The sequence below is a fragment of the Bos javanicus genome, chromosome 26, assembly GCF_032452875.1.
Source record: "Bos javanicus breed banteng chromosome 26, ARS-OSU_banteng_1.0, whole genome shotgun sequence".
NCBI lineage: Eukaryota > Metazoa > Chordata > Mammalia > Artiodactyla > Bovidae > Bos > Bos javanicus.
The window spans coordinates 34,413,275-34,440,776 of NC_083893.1; the positions used below are offsets into that span (position 1 = coordinate 34,413,275).

General features: G+C 45.8%; 1 protein-coding gene across 16 annotated transcripts in view; it reads right to left on the reverse strand.

Annotated features, from left to right (window-relative positions):
- Nucleotides 1-27,502, reverse strand: part of ABLIM1 (actin binding LIM protein 1) — a 331,575-nt gene that overhangs the window by 80,031 nt on the left and 224,042 nt on the right. For all 16 annotated transcript variants that reach the window (XM_061403573.1, XM_061403571.1, XM_061403570.1 and 13 more), the window contains one exon: nt 26,524-26,617. In XM_061403573.1, coding sequence (XP_061259557.1) covers nt 26,524-26,617 — 94 coding nt within the window. The remainder of the gene's footprint in view (nt 1-26,523; nt 26,618-27,502) is intronic.

Genomic DNA, 27,502 nt, shown 5'->3' on the forward strand with positions numbered 1-27,502 from the left:
CAATTCTGATCCTCAACATCTCTGAATGTGTTCTGGTTTGGAAACGAGGTTGTTGCAGATGTAATTAGTTAAAATGAGGTCAGACCAGAGCTAGGTTGGCTCTTAATCCTGGATGGCTGGTGTTCTCATGAGAGGAGGAAAGGGAAACACACCCGTTTAATATGCCAGGTCACAGGGAGGCAGAGACTGTAATTATGCTCCCCATTCCCGATGGCTCAGTGGTAAAGAATCCGCCTGCAATGCAGGAGACGCAAGTTCAATCCCTAGGTTGGGAAGATCCCCTGGAGAAAGAAATGGCAACTTCACTCCAGTAGTCTTGCCTGAAAAATCCGTGTACAGAGGAGCCTGGTGGACTATAGCCCGTGGGATTGAAAGAGCTGGACACGACTTAGTGATTAAACTACTAACCACAGCCAAGCCAAGAAGTGCCTGGGGGTCCCAGAATCTGGACCAGGCAGAAGGACCCTTCTCAGAGGTCTCAGAGAGCGCCTGGCCCTGCCAACACCTTGACTGCAGACTTCTAGCCTCCAGAACTCTGAGAGACTAAACTCCTGCTGTTTTAAAGCCTCCCACTTTGGAGTGCTTTGTGACCACTGCCTCAGGGCGCTAATACCACTGGTTTTAGGTGAGTTTCTGTCACTTTTGAGCAAAGGTGCTGTCTCTGAATGTCAAATGGACTGGCCTTATTTTTCAGTTTTGGAAATTAAGACCTTTTTGTATCCAAATGCCTTGAGCAGCACAAATAAGTGCTGTTTCCTCAAACTATTCAGAACAGATGGCCTATCCAGCCACAGTCCTTTAGTTTTGCATTACTATAACTTTCTTCCAAAAAAGTATACAAATAGATGGTGTTGGTAATCTGGATCTCACGCTGGATGCAGTCAAAGTTTGAAAGTCTAACTCTTAGAGCTGGTTAATCTCAGAGCAAGGCCGCCATTCAGCTGGCACCAACAGAATTAAAAACCTTTGGGGATTACAAAACAGCATTTCCCTTCTGCTTCCTTTTCAATTAAAGTATCAGATATGCAAACACTTTTCTCATTAGCCTCTTATTTTGCTGAAGTCGGCAAGAAAATTCCTAGAAGCTTTGCAGTTCTGTGATTTCTACGACTCATCTTAGACTTGCAAAGAACTCTCAACAGATGCCATTCCTGGGGCTGCCAAGGTTCTCCTCAAAAAGCAGGGCTGCTGATTATGACAAGAATGAGGCAGGAGGGAAAGCTTGAGAAGGAAGAAGACTGATGCTTAGACAGAGGACGTAGAGTGAGCTAGACTGAGACCCCTACAAAGTGTGTCTTCAGAATGTAACTGTGCTTGGAATAGCGGTTTTTGCAGATAGAATTAAGGTAAGGATCTTGAGATGAGGTTGTCCTGGGTTGGGGTGGGCCCTAAACCCAATGACAAGTCCTTAAAAGAAAAGAGAAGGGGAAACAGATCCAGAGATACAAAGAGGAAGGCCATGGGAAGATTGGCAAAGATTGGAGTGATGTGTCCACAAGCCAAGGAATGTTTGGGACTACCAGCCACCATACCTGGGACGGGGCTTCCCAGGTGGCACTAGAGGTAAAGAACCTGCTTGCCAATGCAGGAGATATAAGAGATGCACGTTTGATCCCTGAGTGGGAAAGATCACCTGGAGAAGAGCATGGCGACCCACTCCAGTTTTCTTGCCTGGATAATCCCAAGGACAGAGGAGCCTAACGGGCTATGGTCCATGCATAAAGTTGCAAAAAGTCAGCCATGACTGCAGCAATTTAGCAGCAGCATACCTGGATGGGTTCTTTGTCAGAGCCACACAGCCTTCTTGTGTTTTCGAGGTCTCAAAGTCCTTAACATTAAGAAGATCAGACCAGATCAAATCTATGGCACTTGCCTGCCATGATATTTCTAGGAGTCTTGAGCAGGAATTACCTTTAACACAGAGAAGCAGGTAGAGAAGAAATCTTTCTGACTGGTGCCAGGCCAGGTCCAAGAACAAGCCAACTACGAGGCAGCCCATGTCAGTGGAGTTCATATTAGGCAAGGCCCCAATTACCAAATGGCTCTGGGCTGGAATAGCATATGTGATCTCAGTCAGAAATTCCTTTTCAATACTCTCATTGCAAAGTCAAATGCAAGCCATGAGACACAGTTATTATGAACACACCCAAGACCATTACGGGGCTTGAGAGTCGTGTTAAAAAGTCAAACACAACTCCAGTTTTGCTCAGGGATGGTTAAAGGGCCAGGAGTGGCTGTGATGAACGGAGAAGCTGGGTCCCATGTTGGGGTTCACGACACGGCACCTCTCGGTGGTCTCATCCCCAGTGCTGGACAGACTTTTGATGTATCGCATCAATACATAGCACATGGACACCGTCTTCCTGATTATCCTCCCATCAAGGAAAATGGGAACCCGCTGGGTTGGCCCCAAGTCTGGGTGAAACTTGGTTCCGTGCCAAGGAAAGGTTTGGCAGACCAGCCTGATGAGGCTGCAGGCTCTGCCTGTAAGAGTTGTCGTCAGAGCTTGTCGTGTGCTAGAAAGTTGAAGAGGCCAGACAATGAGGGACCTGCACCCAACACAGGCTGCCAAGTTCCCACCTGAACACTCACACTACCGGGCACACCACCGATGTGAACACTCTGGGCATGAGTGCAGTAATCTATTTCCACATCAACTCTATGCAAACTCAGCAGTTTTATCATCTTAGAATGGGCTTAGAGAATTGCATTTATGTGTCAGCAAAGGCTTCTGATCTTGGCTTTCAACTTCAGCAATGAAACATCCTGTAGTCAACCAAAAAGACTGGTGGCAGCGATTCTTCCATATTTTTAATGTAACCAAGTGCTTCCAATCGCCTTCCCCTCTGCTTGGTTAAGGCTTCCCTGGTGGCTCAGTTGGTAAAGAATCCACCTGAAATGCAAGAGACCGTCTGCAATGCAGGAGACCTGGGTGCGAGCCCCGGGTTGGGAAGATCCCTTGGAGAAGCGATTGCAACCCACTCCAGTATTCTTGCCTGGAGAATTCCATGGATAGAGGAGCCTGGAAGGCTACAGTACATGAGGTCGCAAGAATGAGACACAACTTAGCAACTAAACCATCACTACCACCACTTGGTTATGCTGAAAATATGGAAGAAAGGCTGATACATTTTACAATTTTAGGCTTTTGCCTAGTCTTTCTCACTTAAAACGTTTATGTATGGCTGCTATGGTGATTTTTTTTTTTTTAGTAGAATCTTTATGCTTTAAGGAAAATCAAAGTAACACTGGGAGCTGAAGACAGGGAAACTGATTCCTAGGGCTGCCCAGGAACCACCTTGGTTAAAGTTCATTCGGGTGATTCAACAATAGCTGAGCTTTTTACTAACGGATTTGCTTACATGAAAAAAATGAGAGTTTAAAGAATTATTAAGCCCTGTCTGTTTAAAAAAAAAAAGTGAATTAAGATATACAAGCTGGTTGTCCTTAGTGATGAGCTTATAGACTCATTTTTATAATATTTATATAATATTGCAAGTAATATTATAAATAATGTTTATAGTATGCTATAAATAATGTTTATGAGCTCAAAGAATAAGGAACAGAGGGAGTACGTGGAGTGAGGTCTTAGGTTTCATTCATTTGGCCAAAGCTGACGGCGGGCCTGCGAGTCAGGCGCCAGACACCTGAGGAGGAGACAAAGGCCACAGAATCTGGGTTTTGGAGACAGACATCCTGTATTCAAACCTCGGCTCTGCCAGTAACCATTTGGATGCCACTGGGTGGCTGCTCTGAGCCTCAGTTTCCTTTCGTGAAATACAAAGGTGAGAGTTAATACACAGCAATGCACACTGATGGAAGGACTTTAATGAGAAATGTTTATGAAGTGCAAAGGCAGTAAGAACTCTCAATAACTACAGCCCACACCACCCTTTATTAGATATTCCTGCCCCAATGCTTACCCTGCAGAAGTGTGCGTGCGCGAAGGGTGGCTAATTCTAAAAGAAGGGATTACAGCAGGTGACCCTGTTGGTGTAATGTGCCAGGTCAGGAGGGGGTGGGGGAGAAAATCACGCAAGACCACTGTGCTGGGGAGCCAGGGGGCACCACAGAAGGGGAACACTTGGTTAGATTTAAAGGGAGTAAGAGATTACTAAGCAGGTAGTCCCCAATGCCTCCCTTCCTTGCTCCTCATTCATTCATCCATCTAGCCATCCACCATCCATTTACCAAGCATCTACCTACCTTCCACGAGATACCATTTCATTTTACTTTACCGAAGTAGAGTTGATTGACAATATGGTGTTAACCTCTGGTATACAGCAAAGTGATTGCTGTGCTAAAGTCGCTTCAGTCTGCGACCCTATGGACTGTAGCCTGCCAGGCTCCTCCGTCCGTGGGATTCTCCAGGCAAGAATACTGGAGGGGGTTGCCGTGCTCTCCTCCAGGGGATCTTCCCGACTCAGAAACTGAACCACATCTTTTATGTCTCCTGCACTGGCAGGCAGGTTCTTTACCACTAGTGCCATTCTTCTTCAGATTCTTTTCCATTATAGGATCATAGGTTATTACAAGATATTCAATTTACTTCCCTGTGCTATGGGCTTCCCAGGTTGCTCAGTGATTAAGAATGTACCTGCCAATACAGAAGACACAGGTTCGATCCCTCGGTCGGGAAGATGCCCTGGAGGAGGAAATGGCAACCCACACCAGTATTCTTGCCTGGAGAACCCATGGACAGAGGAGCCTGGTGGGCTACAGTTTATGGGGTCACAAAAAGTAGGACATGACTGAGTGACTGAGCATGCATGCCCTGTGCTACACAGTAGGACCTTGGTGTTTCTCTATTTTATATAAGGTAGGGTGTATCTGTTTCCCAAGCTCTTAATGTATCCCTCCCCTCCCCTTTCCCCTATGGGAACTGTAAGTTTTGTTTCCTATGTCTGTGCATCTGTTTCTGTTTGTAGATCCAATTGCAGATCCTATTTTAGTTCCTGGAAACACGGCAACACCATCTAGCCAGGGTGACAGACAATGACGTGTATACAAAGAAGAATTTCAGATCATGGGGAGGAAAGTGCCAGGCAGGGCCAGGGGATACAAGATAACCCTGGGGAAGAATGCTCCAGGCAGAGGGAACAGGGAGTGCAAAGACTCTGAGACTGCAGGAGAGAGTGCCTAAGGGGCAGAAAGCAAGCTAGTGAGCTGGAGTGAATGGGGGAAGAGATGTAGGTGAGCAAGGGAGCAAAAGCTTAATTGCGGAGGGCTGGCTAAGCCAAGATAAGGTTTTACAGTAGGTTTTTACAGTTCTGAGGTTAAAAGTCAAAACAAAAAGTTCACTCGGGCACATATTTTTTTTCCTTATGCTTTAAAACTCTTTTAAAAATACAAAGAAAGACTGGAAATCTGCACCACCACCACCCCCCTGACCCGGCCCAGTCCTTTGGCCCTAAACTTAATTACATAAGAACCGACACCTTTAATCTGTTGCCAGAACCAGATACACTTTGCATCCTAAACAAGTTGCCAAAACAAAGCAGAACGCTGGGCTAAAACTCTCTGTTAGAGGATGTTTTAAACTGTTCAAAACACACTTCTCTACCTTTTCAAGTGTGTTTATTTGGACAAGGTATACGGATATAAACACGGATGCAAGGAGCCAGCTGTGGGGCCTCAAGACAAACCAACACAATTATTATCTCGCAGGAGGGAGAGAGAAAAGCAGTCTGAAGTGTAAGCAAGCATTTCTGCTTCATCTAATGTTTATGAGCCAAAAATGACCTCCGTGTGAACCAGCAATGCTGAGAAGGACACAGACACGTATTTGTCAAAGACATTCTGGACTTGGTGAACAAGAAAAGCAGTGGGGTTTGTTTTCTCTTTTACTCAGGCCCTCTCCCTGTAAGGTCACAATTTAACCCTGGGCAGCTTAAGACAGTGGCTAGACTCATTCTTGCCCATCTAGACGCATACCAGAGGTTCTGCTTTAAAAAAGGGAGCTGGGCAATATTATGTGGTAGCCAGGAAGGGAAGGGAAAATGGATACATGTGTATGCATGGCTGAGTCTCTCTGCTGTGCATCTGAAACTATCACAACATTGTTAATCCGCAATACTCCAATATAAAATAAAAAGTTAAAAGAAGAAAGAAAATGAAGCTGGGGACAGTCCTTGAATCTCAGTATTAAGAATATCTTGGGCTTTTTTACGTACCACCATTTACATCCTGCATATTCCAGACACATTTCAAGTTATTTGCCTCACCTGGACACCCCACAGCCTGATACCTAATTCAAGAAACGTGGGCTCTTTTAAGCAGCAGCATTCTGACTTCCCAGTAGATACTTCTAACTCTCTAAGACTTCATGCTCCAACACATAGAGCATATAAGGCTTTTTTTTTTTTTCCCCATTTGTGATCTACATGCTCATTTGACTGGATAGTTTTCTTGAAAACAAAGAGAATGGCAATGCTTTGCCTTTGGATCAAGTCCTAGGGATAGTAATCTCTTTCTCTTACTGAAACCACAAGGCAGCTTTAGCATGTAGGGCTTTGAATATAAGAGCAGAAGTCTAATTTCTGGGCTTCATGAAGAAAAATTAATAAAGTTCTCCCCTTTAATTTTACAACCCCCAGAACCACTTTTTCTAAATCCTTAAAAGACTTCCTGGTAGTCCTTCAAACAGTAAAGGCTGCTTGGATGGGGACCGGATTTCTCCTTTTGAAAAAAATACACAGAACAGACCACACGGACAGGACCCAGGTTGTAGACATGTGAGTTTTTTGCAGACCAAGCTCCCAGGTGGTCTTTTCAGGAGAATCACTGACATTCACTTGTTTATTCATCATCTACTGAGCAGACAACATTGGTAGGCACTGTTCTGTTAATACATCCTGGTGATAAAACGGGCTTAAATACTAGTGTTCTCTGTATTCACAGATCTTAGGTCTAGTGAATGAGGGGGTGGATTTTTCAAATAAGGAAATGCTTTCAAGAGAGTACAAGGTGTTGGCTACATAGGTACCTCCAGGTAGAGCTAAATGAAGCTTCTGTTTTATAATGAAACGCAGAAAACACCAGGGGCCGTTCCAACCCCATCACCAAGAATGACTCCAACAAGCAGAGGTGTTTCCTGATAAGCTCAACCAATGTCAGGCTCCACCCTTACCCCAGACTGCGGGGGAGGTTCCCTCCCAGAGCGGCCTGTGGCAGCTACCTTGTAATGTACTACGGTGTTTAGAGCATCTCATGATGTTCTTAGAGTAATGCCAAGAAAACGTGCTGTTATCACTTGTGTATCAAAGCTGTTTAATAAGGTTATAAAGGTATACTTATAAAATTTAAAGCTATAATTGGAGCCTAAGTCCACCGAAAAAAGTGAAGTAGAACTAAGCAAAAATTTTGTTTCGTCCCAGTATTTGTTACAATTTCATTCATTTTTGTAATCTGTTGACTTCTGAGGGCAAACAAACAATAGCATATGCAGAAAGTGTAAGAAAACTTTTAAATGGAAAATGTTCCAGCCATTGACTTTTTTGTTATCTGTAAACTGGAAAAAGGCTGTGACTATTTTATTTCATTGACAAAATGAGACCCAACTCTCAGACAACCATGAAGTTTGAGACTCGCTGGTTCAGGGTGGGAAGAACAAAAGAAAAGGAAGCATTACAGGTTCCAGAAGAAACACCAAACAGGTGTGCCCAGATTTACACAAAGCTCACATATCACAAACACCTGTATTTACAGACCTGATAAGTTCTGGGTAATTATTTGCCTTATAAAATGTGCTATGAGGGTCTTCTTTTTTTTTTAATAGTACATTCCTGGGATGCACTTTTAGAGAAGTTTGATCAGGAATTGTATCAGATGTATTTTTGTTGTTGTTTAGTCGCTAAGTTGTGTCCTACTCTGCGACCCCATCCATGAACTGCAGCATGCCAGGCTTCCCTGTCCTTCACCATCTCCCAGAGTTTGCTCAAACTCCTGTCCTTTGAATCAGTGATGCCATCCAACCATCTCATCCTCTGTCACTCCCCTCTCCTCCTGCCTTCAGTCTTTCCCAGCATCAAGGTCTTTTCCAGTGAGTCAGCTCTTTGCATGAGGTGGCCAAAGTACTGGAGTTTATGTGTGTGTTAGTTGCTCAGTCATGTCTGACTCTTTGCAATCCCATGGACTGTAGCCCCTATGGCTGATTCATGTTGATATATAGCAGAAACCAACACAATATTGTAAAGCAATTATTCTTCAAGTAAAAATAAATAAATTAAAAAAATAAGGCCCACAAAAGCCCATGAGGGGAGAGGCTGGGAGCAGAAGGATGTATACCCAGAACAGTGCTTACCCCAGCTCCCTGACCCAGCCCAGGATGTGACCTCCAACAAAAAGAAAACAAAGACCAAAACGCAGGGCAAAATATTTGTTCTGTTCCTGTTCTTTTGATAAACACCCTCCCTTGGGGTCACGCCTCCCCGTCATGGTCCTCCCAGTGGGTCTCAAAAGCGGTTACTTAATGGTTCTCAACTGGGGGGTGATTTTGCCCCACACAGAACGTTTGGCAATGTCTGGAGACACTTTCAGTTGTTGAGCTGGGGGGGAATTACTATCATCATGGGTACCAGGAACGCTGCTAAACAAAGACTCTTCCCCACAACAAAGAATCATCCTGTCCAACATGTCAGTGGTGCTGACTTGAGAAACCTGGTTCATAGTGGGCAAAATCATGATCGTCCCTCTAGACAGTTGGTGTGTGAGTCCTGAGTATTTTGGACTTTTCCATAAATTAGGCTTCCCTGGTGGCTCAGTGGTAAAGAACCCGCCTGCCAGTGCAGGATACATGGGTTCGATTCCTGGGTCGGGAACATCCCCTGGAGGAGGAAATGGCAACTCACTCCAGTATTCTTGCCTGGAGAATCCCACGGCAAGGGGAGCCTGGTGGGCTACAGCCCATGGGGTCACAAAGAGTCGGACACGACTCAGCAACTGAACAACAACAACAATCCTTTTACATTAACTACTATTTATTTGGAGGGGAAATCTTGCAGACCTCTGCTGTCATGATATGATATTCCCTGAACCAGATGGATAAGCCACTGATACAAGGGTTAAACTCAGTGACACAGGAAAACGCTGTAGGAACCCACCTGAAAACAGCAGGTAGAAACGGGCATTCACATCTTGTTTCAAAGAGGCTGGGGCCAGGCCTCACACTTAGTCTTAAACAGCCTTCTCAGAAGTAATTTATACCAATGAGCCGTGGCAAATTCACCTCTTCTGTAAGTCCATCAAGACTCAACAAGCCTTTTGATCCATTGTAGAATAGCAACAGTATTTTAATTAGTTATTTTCACTTACTTGTCAGAACCTGTTTGGATAATCTAAATAACTTCACATCCTCTTAACATACCTCCTGAGACTGTCTCAGAGAAAACAGGCTCAATTTTCTCTTAAATCCCCAATACCAGTTAAGGGATAGACGAGGCTGCCATGGTAACCCCACTCCTGCTGACTTTTTGGCTAGACTCACTTTTTTTTTTTTTTTAACCTTTCCCAAATCATAAATCTATTTCTTTCACGGTTAAGAAGATTTTTATTGTCTCCTTCCTTCTTGTGCACTTTAAAACAGCTTTTTTTTTTTTTTCTCAAAAATAAACTTTGGAGCATGGTTTGATTAATAACTAGGTTTTCAGAAAAACTGTTTGCATTAGAATAAGGCAAGAATCTCTAGATTTCTAACATTTCCTGCCCAAAGATGGTAAAGAGAGACCACAACCAGGCTCTTTCAACCTGTAACAAAATGTGAATAATACCCAAATGTTTTACTTCCTCGTTTCATTCATGGGAAATTTCTTAAAGAAAAAAAAATACACATCTATAGTAACAGATAAATTGACTCAATTCCTCTGACTCCTGTGACCACCAGATCCTCTAGGATTCTTAAATTCTTTCATTTCAAATATAAATTTCATGGAACTCTACAACTACAGACAATCAAACAAAACACTCTGGAAAGCACACTCTCCTTTCTTACCTTGGGGGCAGCAGCCTGAAAAAACACAAACATTGTTTAAATGGTCAGTAAACTATTCCTCTCATTCAAATAACCCGCCTTTTCCTGCTCTTTATTACTATATTGATTTTTTTTTTTAAGCTCCGTAGTTTATTTTGCATCACAAACAAAAAGTTAAAGCAAAATGTCCTTCAGACCAATGCAAGTGGTCTCTAGGGCCAGCATCCTGCCCATCCCATCTGGAGGACCCTGGGGGTCTCCGATGTCGCCCAGGAAGCCGGGCATTTCATGTCTGCCCTGCAAAGCCAAGGACACCTCCAGCCATGTCGCTTTACCTTAAGCCCGGGCTCCTTTTCTTCTACTTCGGTTCCTGGTTGTTCTGAGCAGGGAATTCCTCTGGGCTTCAAACCCACAACACTGCCAAGAGGCTTGTAAACGCCAGACCTCGGCCCGCGAGACCGGGGCTCCCTGCCCGCCTCGGGGACAGGAGCGAGCTCCCCTCTAAAGCGAGACACGAAACCTGTGCGTCTCCGGAGACACACACCGTAAAAAAGAACAGACTAGGCCAGGCAGTTCCCACCCTCCCTCTCCCGCTGCACTTACTAGTTATACACACACAGCCACCACTAACGGACCAGTCCATGTGCCTGAAAAAGGAGGGGGGTAGGTTTTCTTTTCTTTTTTTTTAAACTGCAGGTGGGGAAAGTACCATTTCTACACATTCACCCACACTTGTCTGCACCACTGATCTGACAGTGATTGTTCCCGGGGCAGAGGCTTGCACTGAAACTAGAGTCTTGTGATTTTTAAGTTTCTTTCTTAGATTTGAGAGGATGGAAAGATACACAATCATCAAAGAGCCTCTTCTCCTAAGTCACAGCATCCGAGACACACTGTATGGCACCCTTTACACAAGTGTAATAAAATACAGTGCAACTTGATTTTGGTTTCCACTTGTTATTCAGAATTTCAGAATGTTTATTTTTTTTTTCAGAGAAATGTGATCCCCGCCCCTAACTTCGCTTATCAAGTTTCTGTGATTCATATTGTTGGTACATTTCATTTTGTGTTCCCCATTGCAGCAAAAATTACTAGTACCTACATTCCTGGTACTTTACACACCTTACCTCACTGTCCAATAAACCTATAGAAATCCCAGGTGAACCCAGCTCTGCATATTTGTAAAGGAACAGATGGAGCCCGAAGCCTTCTACCAGGCTAGCCCAGCCCCTTTTCTGAAGCCTTTCCTTAGGAGTAAGGCAAGACTCTGTTATGACTCTTGTCATTTTTAACAAGACTTAAGTGATTTAGGGGAATTTTTCATAGAGATTATTTGCTCGTAAAGATCAGCTAATAAAAAGGCTTTTGCGTGGAATCTAAATTGGTTTGGAAACAATCCCAAACACTGCTGAAGAAATGTAAAGATTTCAGCAATAAAACAGTGCTTCTAAAATGAAGAGGAAGCTACTGGGTTACACGTTATAATAACTATGGGGGATTAGCTAAATTTCTAGTGCATTTTCCTTCCAAGAAGCCTTCAGGAAAGTGCTTTCTCCACACCCTTGTCAGGCCAGTTTCTGTAAGTTTGATCTGTAGCCCCCTGGCCCTACCAGAATCACCAGAGCATGCTAACATGCAGATTTCCAGCCCCAGCTTGGACCCCTAGAATCACTGGGTGAGGTCTGGTCATCCATACTTTAAACAAGATATCCAGGTGATTCCAGAACATCACCGCTTGTTTGGGATATTAGTAGGCAGTCCCACTGTTTGTCAGAGGAGGGAAGGAGTCCTTGCTTACAAAGGAAAAAGGGAAACCCAGCCAGCCCCCCAGGCACAGGACTAGAAATAATGAAACCTAAGAACTGGGGTCACTGCCCCCCAGACTTCACCCTCGTCTACTCTCCCACATTTGGAGTATCAGCTCCTCTTTTAGACTTTATTTCTTTAGCCATCTCTACATCTTCCAGGATGGAGAGAAAGAGGATGGTTCATCTGCAAATTTACCAAGCAAATTTCCAATTGAAAAGGGTCCCAAATCACCAGCAGATGGACTCAAAAGTTTCAAGAAGCCTGCCTGACTGGGTAGCCCTTAATGAGCAATAATGAGGTGCCTTTCCTGTCAACCTGACTAATCTACATTCACATGGATGTGATTATGGGAAAGAAAGTGAAGAGTAAAGAACTGAAAGGTGAGCAGAGGGGTCTGCTGGATGAAATGTTCTAAGACTGGACTGTGATGATGGTTGCACAACTCTGTGAATTTACTAAAGATGGTTGAATCACTTCACCAGGGTGAACTGTAAGGGATGTAAACACATGTGTTGCTAATCAAAGCGGCAGTTGGTTAACATATGTTCCAAAGGGACTCAGTTTATATAAAGGAGCTGATATTGGAGCACTTACAATTGCAGAGGCTAAGATGCCTCTTTCTCGTCATCCCAGATACTGTGTAGGGCCCCATCTAGGCAGATGTGCTGGGCATTATACAGAGCAGTTACACAGAAAAGACAAAAACCCCAGGAGGCTACAGACCACACTCAGGTGGATATAATAACCAACACTGACAGGAGAAAGACCGTGGGCATTTATTTCCTACTTGAGGGAAAAGAAACTGGTAATTAGTAAGATGGTGAGGAATTTATGCCCAAAGAGTATGTGAAGGCCACGACAAAAATCAATAACGGGAAAAACAAGCATTCATCAACAAATCTTTATTTTGTAGTTGTTGCTGCTGCTATGGCTAAGTCGCTTCAGTCGTGTCTGACTCTGTGTGACCCCATAGACGGCAGCCCACCAGGCTCCGCTGTCCCTGGGATTCTCCAGGCAAGAACACTGGAGTGGGTTGCCATTTCCTTCTCCAATGCATAAAAGTGAAAAGTGAAGTCGCTCAGTCGATGCTTTAAATGGAGTAGGAAATGGCAACCCACTCCAGTATTAAACAGGAATACAAAATACTTGCTAAAACAGTGGCAGGTTGAATTTATGGGCATGTAGATGTCAATAGTTAGGCGATTTAAGAAAATTTCAAAAGAAAGCATCAGCGTGAATATCAACTTGTGCATCTTAAATAATCACAGACTTAACTCCACCAGAGAGTAAATGATGGGGGTGAGCCTGAATCCATTCAGATAGGAAGTTATGAGCTAATTTAACGTACCGTGTGTGTGAGTCGCTCAGTTGTGTCCGGCTCTTTGTGACCCCATGGACTGTAGCCCACCAGGCTCCTCTGACCATGGGATTCTCCAGGCAAGAATACTGGAGTGGGTTGCCATTTCCTTCTCCAGAGGATTTTCCTGATCCAGGGTTCGAACCCAGGTCACCTGCATTGCAGGCAGATTCTCTACCATCTGAGCCACAGGGAAGCCAATTTAATGTTCTAGGCTTTTACAAAAACGTGTTTCTTTATAAAGGAAGAAAACAAGAAAAAATTCTTGAAGTACTGTATGTTAGACACAGGTGACTCGTTTATAATCTGATTTAAGTCTTTAAGAGGTAAAGATTATCCATATTTTACAATATGAGCATGCTGAGGCTCAGAGAGTTTAAGCAACTGGCTACCCATTGCTCGGCTCTAAACGTAGGTCCTGTAATCAAATCCTGGTGTGTGTGGCAGTGGCAGTTCTTTCTACTAAGCACACTCCCTCTCTCACCTTACCTACAGCCACTTCAAGCTCCAGAATTCCTCATCCTATGTTTCCAAGATGCCTCCAGCTTTGCGTTTACCTGCAGGGCCATGAAAATTTTTAGGTGGTTTATAAGCCGTTTTCATTTGCAAGGCCAGTCCAAAGTGTCCATTTGGGAAAGGGATTAGTGAACCAGTTCATTTCCGCCAGGCTGGAGAGGCACCAGCTCTCACTGTCACCCCTCCTGGCACACTCCAAGCAGGTCCATCTGCTGGAATTGGCACAGCATCCCTCACAAGACAGGAAGCCGTGAGGTCCAGGAAGAAAGCACGTTCAGGTGGAAAACGAGAGAGGAGGAAGCCTGTTCCTAGTAGGACAGGCAGAAGGGCCGCGTCACTGCCTGGGCCAAGGGGACTCAAGGCGCCCATCTCCCCTGGAGCACTCTCCATCTCCTGGACCCCGTGGACTGTCTCACATCCTCACCTAGACAGAACGGAAGTTGTCCTAGTGACCTGAAGATGGCACCACGTTTCTTTCTCCCTCTCTTTCCCTTCCTCTTTCTCTCTCTCTATAGCTGCTCAGGGTCTTAGTTGCCAGGACGCAGGATACTTAGTTGCAGCATGTGGGATCTAGTTCCCTGACCAGAGATGAACCCAGACCCCCTGCACCTGGAGCGCAGAGTCTTAGGCACTGGGCCACCAGGGAAACTAAAATGGTTCCATGTTTCAATATCTAACCATCCCCCACCTCCAGCTGTACATTTGCTACAAGAGACTAAGTGGACAAAATATAAGGACACAGTAGAGCCAAGGTAACGCAATATACCACCTTTTGTCTGAGTTTTCATGAATCCAGAAGCTAGAGATCATTTCTTGAGACCTGAAGGGTTGTCACAATCCTCCCCACCCCCACCCCACACCCCCTAGAGATAAAACCTGGATTTCAGGAGAGGGGCTTGATCTGGGCATAGAAAGCCCATCTACCATCAGCCAGGTGGGCAGATCCAAGAGGGTTACAGGCATTTTCTAATAGGGATGACCTTTCAGATGGAGAAATGGATTCAGGTGAACCCACAAAGGTCAATGTACTTCATAATTAAATTAATAACGCTAGTCACAGATGGAAAAGATTTAGTATTTTAATTTTTCAAGCTTACACCCTGACTGAATACAAAAATGATTTGAAGTGGAAAACGGCACACAATAAGGATGCAATTAAACCAAATGGTAACATGAAATAAAAGAAAAAAACAAGGTAGAAAAAAGTGACCCAAGACATCAGTCACAGGAGCAAATGGAGATAAACTGCTCACTCTCACCTGCCTGTACCTACTCATTCCTCAAGATCCAAAGCTGACTTCTAACAATTGACAAGAATCTCTTTTAAACTCCAGGTCTTTTATGATGTGTGCCTCTTACTAGGCCCTCACACAACTGTGGGCCCCTAGTTATCTTGTGTACTGAGATATGTTGTCAAAGACTGAACTCTCTTTCTGCTCCGCCAAGAAAAGGTCATGACAATTACCTTGGAATTCACTGAAGGTTCCTATGCAGGGCAGGTGAAGCACCTTGGAATCGATCCCTTAGAAGGAGGAGTATAGTCTTCCTTTTTAGGTTTATCATGGTGAAGGAGATATGAACAGAGCCAGGGATGGGAACAGGTGGGGACCAGCAGGAAGGGGAAGGATGGGTGCCCTGAGTCCATGAGAACACAGACACATAAGCTTTCTGTGGCTCAGGATGTGCTGGGTCCTGGAGAGGAGAATGAACAATTATGAGGCGTCATCACATCTGTGCTCAGAACAGTGGCCAGCCCAGAGACCCATCCCAACACTGAACTTGCTGGCCACCTGTCTAGGCAGGCTGGCTCTCTGCTGTTGGGTTCTAGCTTTTTTTTTTTTTTTTTAATTAGAGTATAATTGCTTTACAGTGTTATTAGTTTCTGCTGTACAATGAAGTGAATCAGCTACATGTATACATCTATCCCCTCCTTCTTAGACCTCCTTCTCCCGCTCCCCAAGCCCACCCATCTAGGTCATCACAGAGCACCCAGCTGAGTTCCCTGTGCTATACAGCAGGTTCCCACTAGGGTCCTAGCTATTTCTAAAGTTCAATACCACCACTAAGAATTGCCCTCACACTAAAGACGCTGCAATAGCTTTGGGTACTCATGGGCCCTAGGGGTGCCCTGGACCCTGATTCCTAATTTTGGACTCAGACGCCCTATTACTTTTAGAAATGTATGCCTTATCTATCTGAGAATGAATCCTGAATCTCACATCTTCTGCGGCCCCTAAGGCAGGGCCACCAGCACATGCTCAATACTTCTTGCTGATTTCTCAGGAAGAGTCACGTTCCCCGACTCGGTTCAGCTGTCACCCCACCCCCACACTTCACCAGCAAGAAGCTAAACTCTCTGAAGTGGAATAACACTGAAAAGCAAAACATCTTTTTAACTCAAAACACAAACTCTTTTCAAAATGTCATTTCCGGAGAAGAAAGCCCTTCCGTTTGTGCTGGCAGAAATGGGGTGACTTTTTAAAATAAATATCAAACCTTTACTGCCTGTGAAGAGTCTTCTGTTACCCTGGCAACATATTTCCTCTTATCATTAATGTAGGACAAAGTGGATAACTTTGGGTGAATCAGAGAAATTTTCCTCCAACCATTTGTCATGTCAGCATGCTTCTTGTGCTCTACTGGGCTGATTCTTAATCTATTAATGATGCAGGGAATCAAATATTAGCACCAGGTTATTATCTGCAAGTAAGATATTGTGACCAATGCATCAAAAACCATACTTCGAACTTAAACTTGAGTTTCCTTTCCCACGCTGGGGAGATTATATGTTAATCAGGTCACACACTATGATCAAGGGCACAGTTCTGTGCAATGACAACCTATGAGCATGCGAGGGAATGAAAGTTTAAAGCCCACAAAGGAAAGAAGCTCACAGACACTCTGGCACGAAGACATTTATTGACTTGAATCTCTATTCTTGTCCCTTGTATGCGTATGTGCTAAGTCGCTTCAGTCGTGTCTGACTCTTTGCAACCCTACGGACTGTAGCCAGCCAGGCTCCTCTGTCCATGGGATTCTCCAGGCAAGAATACTGGAGTGGGTAGCCATTCCCTTCTCCAGGGGATCTTCCTGACCCTGGAACTGAACCTGGGTCTCCTGCATCGCAGGCAGATTCTTTACTGTCTGAGCCACCAGGGAAGCCCATTCTTGGGCTTTACCCACTTTCTAATAAGTGAAACTATCAAAGACCGGAAGAAAGGAGAGAGAGAAAGGAGAAGGGACTAACCTGGCTACTAATTATGCTAAAGATTTTCATGCCTTTATTTTCAAATCCTGCAGCTCTATGAGGTAGCAATTAGCAGCCTCATCTTACAGATATGGAAACTGAGAAATACTGGATTCCAACTCTCTATCACCTTGTATATCTCTGCACAGATGGATAGATGTATGTGTATGTATATCTGTCTACTTACCTACCTACCTACACAGAGATATCCACATGCCATAAAATTCACCTTTTTGGAAAAAAGTGTACAATTCAGTAGTTTTTAGTATTGATTGATTCACAGACTTGTGCAACCATCACTACTATCTAAGAACATTTCATCACCTCCAAACAAAACTCCATACCCATTGACAGTCATTTCCTTCTCCCGCCAGAACCGGGCAACAGCCAGCAGACTTGCTGTCTCTACAGATTTGCCCATTCTAGGAATCATCTAATTGGTGATCTTTTGTGACTAGCTTCTTTTACTTAGGATATTTTCAAGGTTCGTCCATTCTGTAGCAGGTAATCAGGACCTTGTTCTTTTTTATTGCTAAATAATATTTCTTTGTATGACTATAGCATATCTTGCTTAACTCATATTTAAGATAAAGCCATTTCTGCAGTTTATTGTTAACTTCTATTTTAAATTAGGAAAAGTGACCAGTGTGTGCCTATATTAGAATGGCCTCAAAGCTCTTCTTGACTCTCCATGGAGCTCTGGGGCATCCTCAACCAGAGCTCTGTACACAAAGTGTGTTCCCTCGTCTAAGACAGCACCATCCACCTACAATTGTCTCCATGGCCCAAGTCAGGTGCCCTTGTGGAGCCTCCAGCTGAGTAAAGAGGGCAAGACAGAATGAGGCATGACAATGTAGAAACGCCACAGACTCTGTGCACAGGGTCCCTGACCTTCGGCAACATTTGACACAGGAATAAAGGAAACCAAAGAAGCAGCAAATGTTTACTGCCCTGAAAACAGATATAGCAAGGCCACTGTTCAGATAGACTTTCCTCATCTCACCAGGAATTGGTCCTTCTGTAAGTTATTTCAGGAGGCAATTTAGTTACTTGTTCTCTGCAATGATTACTGCCACATGGATCATGAATCAGTGTGTGTGTACGTGTGTGTATGTGGGTGTGCATGGATGTTCATATGTGTTTCTATCTTCTGAGAACTGAGACTTCTAATCACAGTTCAGTTACCAGTCAGCCTCCAGGTTTCTAGCGTAGCAGCCTCATCTGTAGATGGAGGTCAGTAGTAACTGCTTTCATCACTTTACAGGCCTATTGTGAGGATCAAATATTTATGAGATCACTTGTAGATGTTAACTATTTTTATTATGCAAAAGCCTGCTATTGTGGTGGTTCACTCTTCACCAGGGCAGAGACCATCTGACTCAAAACTTCTAATATTACTTGATTCTTTTCCCTTCCGTGATCCAGAAAAATATTTGGGTCCACAATTAAGGGGAAGGAGGTACACATTCCTGGGGCCACAGTAGGAATGAGAAGAATGCAATTAGTTTTCTGCCTGAACATGGTTTATTAGCCTTGCTTGCATTTAAGGACACACACAGAACAAGAAAGGAGGGACTTCACAGTTCAGTCTGTCTCTGCAAATTATGTGTTCAACGGTGACAAAAAGACCGTCTGCCACGCAAGTGCCCTGGAACAGCTTGTTTCCTCTCATTAGATAACAGGTGAGCCCAGACCAAGACCTACTCATTTCAGAACATGCTTAAAATACAGGAAAATGAAGGAAGCGGATGGGACCTCCAGTTTGTAATGTGTATTAGTTTTACAGGAACATCATAAACATTTGTCCTCGGGCTTTATGAAAAAGGAGTTTTAGTTGAAAAGTAAACAAAGTAAAAACAAAACAAGATAAAACAAAGCCACCATTTTTAATCCTTCAGAGAATCAAGGGAAAGGATTTGCTGAATCACGTGGTGAGTACACTTGCTATACTGCAGGGGATCCAGCAGGAAGGGTCTAAAGCCAGCCTAAGTCCTGTCCTTTGGTCCATCACTTCCAAGTTAACAGATAAAGACAGTGCTGCCCGTGGGTAGGGATGGAAAGGCACTAAGGACTGGCCACGGGCCACGTGTCAGGGGCTCTTACATCGTGAGACACTCGAATTGTAACAGAGCCTGTCACACATTCTTCCCAGGAGAGCACAAGAGGCATAGTAGACATCCCACCCCAGCACAATGTGGGCCACCAGCCCTTCTGGAAAGACAGGAGGATTGATTTCCTGGGTGTGGTGACCTGAGGAAGAAAGCCAGGGAGAGACTCGGAGCCCTGCCCTCCTCTCCTGGGAAGAATGCAGACACGCCACTTTCCTTTTGTCTCTGGGGTCTGAGCACAGGAGGCTCTGGTGCAGATGGCCAGGTGCCTGCTCAGGGTGGCCCTGTCTGCAGAGCCAGCCAATACAGAGAGCACTGGTCTTGAAGGAATGTGAGAGAGCTTGGTAAACACTGAGCTCCCTGGGGGAGGGAGTTGTGCAAAAGGACAGACAAAGGGAACTCAAGACCACCCTCGGTCTGCAGATGGAACAGCCCTGGAGGGGGGGGGAGGGCGGGGGGGGGCGGCGGGGGGGGAGCGGGGGCGGGGTGCGGTGGACAGGCTCTTTTCCTTTACCCTCCAGACTTCTGTGTCCAGTTTGACATTTGCTTTTTTTTTTTTTTTTTTTCTGTATTGCATTCATTTTGCAATGATTTTGTTGCTGCTTTCTTTCTTGGGAAAGTTGGCAGGTAACAACCTGAACCCAGGAAATGAAGTTTGTCGGAGTCAGAGATCTCCTAGGACCATCCAACAAAAAGATGGACAGAAATTCACACCAAAGGGATGCCCCTAATGTCTACTGACATCTGTGACCTAAGTCTGAAGGCTCACGCCGAGTCCTGTTACCTCTGGGCTGCTAGAGCGGAAGTGAGCAGGGTGGGTGTAGGGAAGGGAAGTAGGACCAGAAGGAGGAAGGTTGCTCTGAGAAGAGTTTAGAGATGGAGATGGAGAGAGCAGGCTGTTGGCTGTATCTCACGCAAATCTGCTTTTGGACTTCTTAGTTAGGAGGCAGGTTGTAAGCATTTTCAGAACACGCCTGAATTTATAGGTTAATTAGCATAAGCTCTAAAAGATGTGCCACTTATAGCAAGATGACCCTCAAAAACAGAACTGAAAGCAAGCTAATGAGAAAACTACAGTTTGAGTGTATGCTATATGCTGAGTGTTCTAGAAAAATCTCTCCAGAAAAAAAGAACTGCTGGCTCTGACCCCTTAGATCCAAGACTATATCTAAGACAAGGAGAATTATAGAATTCAGATCCTTAGAACCAAAGGAAATTTAGAGGTCAAGTGGCCCAAGTCTTGGATTTACATGTATATTTTAACATTTGTATATTAAAGAAAAAATCAAGGTTCAAAGAAATCGATTTGCCCAAGGTCACACAGCTGTGAATTCCAGAACCAAAAGTAGATCCCTGATTTCCTATCACTGAAGCCCTTTTCATTGAAACACATGAAGGCTCTCCTCCCCATCCCCTCAAGCCCACATCCTGGGAAGGGTTTATCCCAGCAATCCCACTACTGGGCACATGAGAAGACCATAATTCAAAAAGACACATGTACCCCAGTGTTCATAGAAGCACTATTTACAACAGCCAGGACAGGGAAGTAACCTAAATATCCATCAACAGAGGAATGGGTAAAGGAGATGTCTTACATATACACAATGGAATATTACTCAGCCATTACAACGGAATCAAATAGGGTGGTTTGTAGAGATGTGGATAGACCTCGAGTCTGTCATACAGCGTGAAATAAGTCAGAAAGAGAAAAACAAATATATTAACGCACATATATGGAATCTAGAAAAATGGGACTGATGAACCTATCTGCAGGGCAGGAACAGAGACACAGACAGATAATGGACTTGTGGACACAGTGGGGGAAGGAGACGGTGTGATGCATTGGGAGAGTAGCACTGTCATATATACACGACCACGTGTAGGACAGACAGGTAGTGGGCAGCTGCCGTGCAGCACAGGGAGCTATAGTGCTCGGTGCTCCGTGATGACCTACAGGGGTGCAAGCAGGAGGTGGGAGGGAGGCTCAGGAGGGAGCAGATACATGTAAACATACAGCTGATTCACGTTGTACAGCAGAAACTGACATAACATTGTGAAACAATTACATCCCCAAAAAGAAAAAAACAATAACAGAGGGAGACAGAATTTTAGAACAGGGGAGGGAAGGGGGCAGCCATGGGACAGGTCCTCTTCCTTTACCTTCCACACTTCTATGTCTGGAAGTCCTTTTACCTATATATGCAGATAGTCTCAAAGAGGCTAAATGACCTGTCCCAAATTCCTCAGGAGTTACTGACATAGCTGAGCCTGGAGCTCCTTGATCACTGTTCCAGGACCTTTCTCCTTCTTAAAGCTCCTTCAGGTGTCTGGTGGTATCCCGGACGAAACACGTCCAGAGAAGCGGTCTCAGGACATCTCTGATGCTCGGTGAGGGTTCCATTAAAACCACATCAGAGCTTCAGCCCTCACTGGGATGAGACTTGTGTAAGTTTCCATGTTGACTGAAATGGTGCCCCCCTCCCTACCACCAAAGATATATCCACACAAAATCTCTGGAACCTTGGCATGTCTGAAAAAAGGGGCTTTGCAGATGTAATTAAACTAAGGATCCTGGGATGAAGGAATCATCTTGGAAGAGCCTATGTGTGTGAAGTCTCTTCAGTCGTGTCTGACTCTTTGTGACCCTATGGACTGTAGCCCGCCAGGCTCCTCTGCCCACGGAACTCTCCAGGCAAGAATACTGGAGTGGGTTGCCATGCCCTCCTCCAGGGGATCCTCCCGACCCAGGGATCAAACCCGCATCTCTTACGTCTCCTGCATCAGCAGATGGGTTCTTTATCACCAGTGCCACCTGGGATGCTGATGAACCTTAAATCCAATGATAAGGGACCTTCTAAGAGAAAGAGGTTTGACACAGACAGAAGACAGGGCACAGAGGGGAAGGCTCTGTGCAGACCAAGGCAGAGGTCAGGGTTATGTAGCCACAGCCACCAGAGTCTGGAAGAGGCAAAGAAAGATCCTCCCCTAGAGCCTTGTAAAGGAGCCCTGCCAACACTTCAGTTGTGGACTTCTGGCCCCAGAACTGTGAGAGAAAGTTTCTGTGGTTCTAAGCCACCACTGTTACAGAAGACACGGGGAACTCACAATACATTCACAATCTCTACGGGTAAAATCAATCAGAAACAACAGCAACAACAAAACCAAACATCACAGACTGGAAAGGCAAAATGTGGTATGTCCATACAATGGAATATTATTCAGCCTGAAAAAGAAAGAAAAAACTGTCACACACTACCACATGGACAAAACTTGCGGACATTACACTAAGTGAAAAAGTGAGAGTAAAAAGTGAAAGTCGCTCAGTCGTGTCTGACTCTTTGCGATCCCCATGGACTATACAGTCCATGGAATTCTCCAGGCCAGAATACTGGAGTGGGTAGCTGTTCTCTTCTCCAGGAGATCTTCCCAACCCAGGGATTGAACCCAAGTATCCCACATTTGCAGGTGGATTCTTTACCAGCTGAGCCACCAGGGAAGCCCAAGTGAAAAAGGGCCATCACAAAAACAAATGAACAAACAAGACCCCACAAATACTGTATGACTCCATTTATATGAGATGCCCAGAGCAGTCAAATGCATAGAGACAAAGTGGAATGGTCACTGCCAAGTGCTGTGGGGAGAGGGGGATGGGGAGTTACAGTTTAATAAGCACAGATTTCAGTTTTATAAGACATAAAGGGCTACAGAGCTGGATGCTGGTGATGGTTTCACAACATCATAAATCTATGTAATACACGGAACTGTACTCTGAAGCATGGCTAAGACGTTACATTTTATGTCATGTGGCATATGCTCAGTTGTGTCCAACTCCCTGTGACTCCATGGACTGCAGTCCACCAAGCTCCTCTCCATGGGATTCTGCAGGTGAGAATACTGGAGTGGGTTGCCATTTCCTACTCCAGGTATATTATGTGGATTTCACTGTAATTTTAAAAATGGGGAATACCCAAACCAAAACAAGGATTATAGTATTTACAACAAATCAGACCCATCCTGCTGCACCTACAGTGGATCAGAGAATAAAGGTGGAGGGAGGAGCTCAGGGTTTTCTGCTGGGAGCTGGGCCAGGCTGACTCACGAGCTGTCACATGTCGGCGTGCTCACAGCACAGGATGATTTTCCAGATCACACACCCATCTGAGAGGGACAGCACGCCCAGTGGGTGGGTCTTGACTCTGCCCAGAACCCTGCTGCAAACTGCTCCCAGAAGCCCCACCTCTGTGGGTCTGTGTGGAAAGGATGCAAGGTTTCACCCCCACCATTGGCCCTCACGGAGGCCTGAAGCCAACGTGGTAAGGGGCCCTCACAGCCCCTACAAGCATCCAAGTACTTGGCCTCCAGGGGAAAAGCAGAGCGAGCAGATGTGTCTTCAACACGGCATGTTCTTGGATCCAGTTTTCTTTTAGAGATTCCTTCCCATAGCAGTTGAACTAAATCTGAAGGTAATCAACACCCGCCCCCCTCAGTCCTTTTGTCTCCCCAACTCTTTTTTGGGGGGACACAGTCCCACATATGGCCTGAGGAGAGAGCTGCCTCCATACACGCTGTCTACAAATGTGGGGCCTCCAAGCTGGGGGCGGCATTCAGTCTTCCTGTCCCTTTAGCTATAGCCAAACATCTGGGAAATGGTTCTGGTGTTTTATTTATTTGTTACTGAATTAGAATCAACATACAATATTATATTAGTTTCAGGAGTACAGCATAGTGATTTGGTATTTTCATGCATGGATCACTCCATAAGTCTAAACCCCATCTTCCTGCTGTTTTAAAATGAAATTTCCTAACTGCTCCCACCTCAACAGGTTTATTTCAGCCCCATGTAGCAGATCAAACTTGGGAAGCTCAAAGGAAATGCTGTTGAGTCTCTCAGGGCTCCTTGCTCTGTGGAGGGACGAGGGACACATTCAGAGGACAGACAAGGACCACTGCACTTGTGTCTTGGGATGAGAGGGCTGGACTTGAAGCGACAACTCTGGATGCGTCACACCCATCTTCTCCAATAGCTTTCTTAAGCATGTGCATGACCTTGGGCCCCAAACCCAGCCTTGAAGTATCCTTGGACTCGCAATAAAAGCCTTCTTTGAAGGGCCAGGAAAAATCCCCCTTGCCGCAACTGTGTGTGGGTGGTGGGGGTCCACTTCTCAGGTGTCACTCTAGCCAGCAGCACCACTGTTTGCAGTCCAAAGCTCTCCTCTACGTGCCCTCCCTGTCTTCCCCCCACTCCATTTCCATCCATTAATGTGTTTCATTTGAGGTGAAATTCACATAACATTAGATACACCATGTTAAAGGGAACAACTCCATGACATCTAGGATATTCACAAGGTTCTGCAACCACTTCCTCTATTTCCCAAGCAGATTCATCACCCTAAGTGGGAACCAATAAGCAGTTACTCCCCACTCTCTCCCCGCCCTCAAGTTCAGGTAACTGCTTTCTCTATGGATCTACCTATTCTGGATATTTCATGCAAATAGAATATAGTATGTGGTCTTCTGTGACCGCTTCTACCACTTGGCATAATGTTTTCAAGGTACACGCATGCTGTGGCATGTGTCAGAATTCCTTCCTAAGGCTGAGGGACAGGCATGGGTTGTTTTCCCTTCTGCCTGGTGTGAGCCGAGCTGCTGTGAACAGGGGGGCACACTCATTTGAGGACTCCCTCCCATCCTTCACACAGCAGTCTGATCCTATCACATGACGCTCCAGCTACAATCACTTCAATACTTCCCACCATCCTCAAGGTAAAGCCAAACTCCTGACAGTGATTTCTGAGGTCCTCACACTCGGGCCCCTCCCTTCCTCCAGCATCCTCTCTCTCACCCATACCCCTGCCCAAATGACTTGGTTTCTTGGGTATGCTATACTTGTCCTTGCTGCTGAGCCTCTGCCATTGTGGTTTCCTCTTCCCGAAACACTGTTCTTCCGGGTCAGGAACTGCACTGACAACCTGCATCCCAAACCTAATTAGCTGGACTAGGTCCAGCACAGAGCCAGCACTGCCCCCTGTCCTGCATTTCATGGGCAGGAAGGCATCATGGGGCTTGCTGTGGGATTAGGAAGACTACACCCACAGAAGATGCCCAGGGACACCTTGGGGGCCACTCAGATTCATGTCCTGGGTCCCTGGACCACACCCTGCTGGGAAATTTGAATGTGGTGATGTCGATATAGTGACTGGTGTCTGTAGACGCAATGTGACGAGTTGCCGGTCACGTTCCCAGGGCCCCATTGGGCGTCCTGACTCACCTCTTCTCAGCACACAGCCTCACCCTGAGACCTGGGGTGGGTGTGAGGCAATGCTTACTTCTGCTGTGTGTGTGTGTGCTCGGTGGTGTCCAACTCTTTGTGACCCTGTGGACTGTAGCCCTCCAGGCTCCTCTGTCCATGGAATTCTCTAGGCAAGAATACTGGAGTGGGTTGCCATTTCCTCCTGCAGGGGATCTTCCTGACCCAGGGATTGAACCCAGGGGTCTTGTATCTCCTGTACTAGCAGGCAGATTCTTTACCACTGAGCCACCTGGGAAGCCCTTACTTTTTCCATGAGAGTGGGTTAATATCTCACAGGCCTGTGGGCAGGCGGGCAGTGACTCTCTGACCTCTGGCCCCAAGTCTACTGATGGCGCCAACTCAGGAGCTCAGTTCCGCCCAGAGGCAGAAGGTGGCGGAGCGACTGCTGAGAAAGCAGGAACCAAGCTTCCCGGTGCGAGGCAGTCAGTCACACCAGAACTTGACAGCCTTCTGTCAGCCTGGGCCACAGGACGTTCTGGGTCACAGGATGTGGTTTTCTAAGGGTGAGGAAGCCTACGCCCTCACCTCTAACGACTTTTTTCTCTTAACTTCCATTCAGAGCCTCTGTTCCCTGAGTCTGTATGCTCCCATTTGTACACACATGAGCACCCACACATGTGCACACACAGATATGCAGGCACATATTGTAGCCTAGTTGGTAAAGAATCTGCCTGCAGTGCAGGAAACTGGGGTTCGATCCCTGGGTTGGGAAGATCCCCTGGAGAAGGAAATGGCAACCCACTCCAGTATCCTTGCCTGGAAAATCGCATGGACAGAGGAGCCTGGTGGGCTGCAGGCCATGGGGTCTCAAAGAGTAGGGTATGACTGAGCAATTAACACTTACTCACTTACTTATACACACATTTGTACACACAGACACATGTGGCTCAAACACAGTCTTCATTTCCTCTTTTCTAACCTCTAAATAAAAAGAACAGTTTAATAAAGCCGTTCCTCCTACATAATTCCTCATAGACTCTTTTCCATTCTTTTTTTTCCCTCATATTCTCTATCCTTCCAGTTTCCAGCATGAAGTAGACACTGCCTGAGCAGACAGTGTCACACAGACATTCTCTAAGTGATCTGTCACCTGCAACTACTTTCTTTCCTCTGCACGTGAGAAAAAGATGGAAAAAGAGACCCTTGTGTGTTTCCGAGAGCCTTGAGGACCATGATGGTGGTTCTGATGGGAGCCCGTGTGTCACTTACCTCCAGGACTTTCCCTGTGATGAACTGGTGGCAGGCTTCACATTTTACCCCGAAGAGCCCCTGGTAGTCCTTTTCACAATATGGAGCACCATCCCTGCAGGACAAACACAGCTCAGCTTCCGAGGGCAGGACAGATGCCCAGACCCCATCTCTCTCCGACCAGTTGCACAGAAGGGAAGAAGAAGTTATTTCTCGCTCAACTACCATTCACATGCCTGGAGGAGACCTGGTGGGGCAGAGTCAAAACCCACAGGAGCAAACACTCCAGAGAGAGTGCTGAGGTCCTCCAAGCCACATGGGAGTAACAGCCAAATGGCTGTCACTGCTCATTCCTTGACTGCCTCAGACCTCACTAGCAAAAACCATGGCGTCCCTCTCTTTCAGCACCAGGCCTGACGGGCTTCAGCTGTAGTCCCACACTCCTCTTCCTTGTCTCCTCCCCCACACCTCCTTGATTCACACACCAGAGCCTCCTAAGAGCGTGGCGACGCCTTCTCCTTGGTCCTGAGGGAGCCTGGGGGCCCAGGGCCTCTCAACCATCCTCCTGCAACTGTCTTCATTTACCTCTTGCATGCGTGCTAAGTCGCTTCAGTCGTGTCCGACTCTTTGCGACCCTATGGACTGTAGCCCACCAGGCTCCTCTGTCCATGGCATTCTCCAGGCAAGAACACTGGAGTGGGTTGCCATGCCCCCCTCCTCCAGGGGATCATCCCCACCCGAGGATCAAACCTGCATCTCTTACGTCTCCTGCATTGGCAGGCGGGTTCTTTACCACTAGCACCACCTGGGAAGCCCCTCATTTACCTCATGACACAGTTAAAAGACCATGTTCTAGGTGTGCCATCGCATGGGAGAGTTAAAACGTCTCCAGACAGCCCAGTTACCTAGCTCTGCACAGGCATCGGTGTTAAAGGCGGAGCAGTTCTCTTTGGCTGTGCCTCAGAATCACCTGTGTAGTTTCTGCCTCCTGAATACCAAG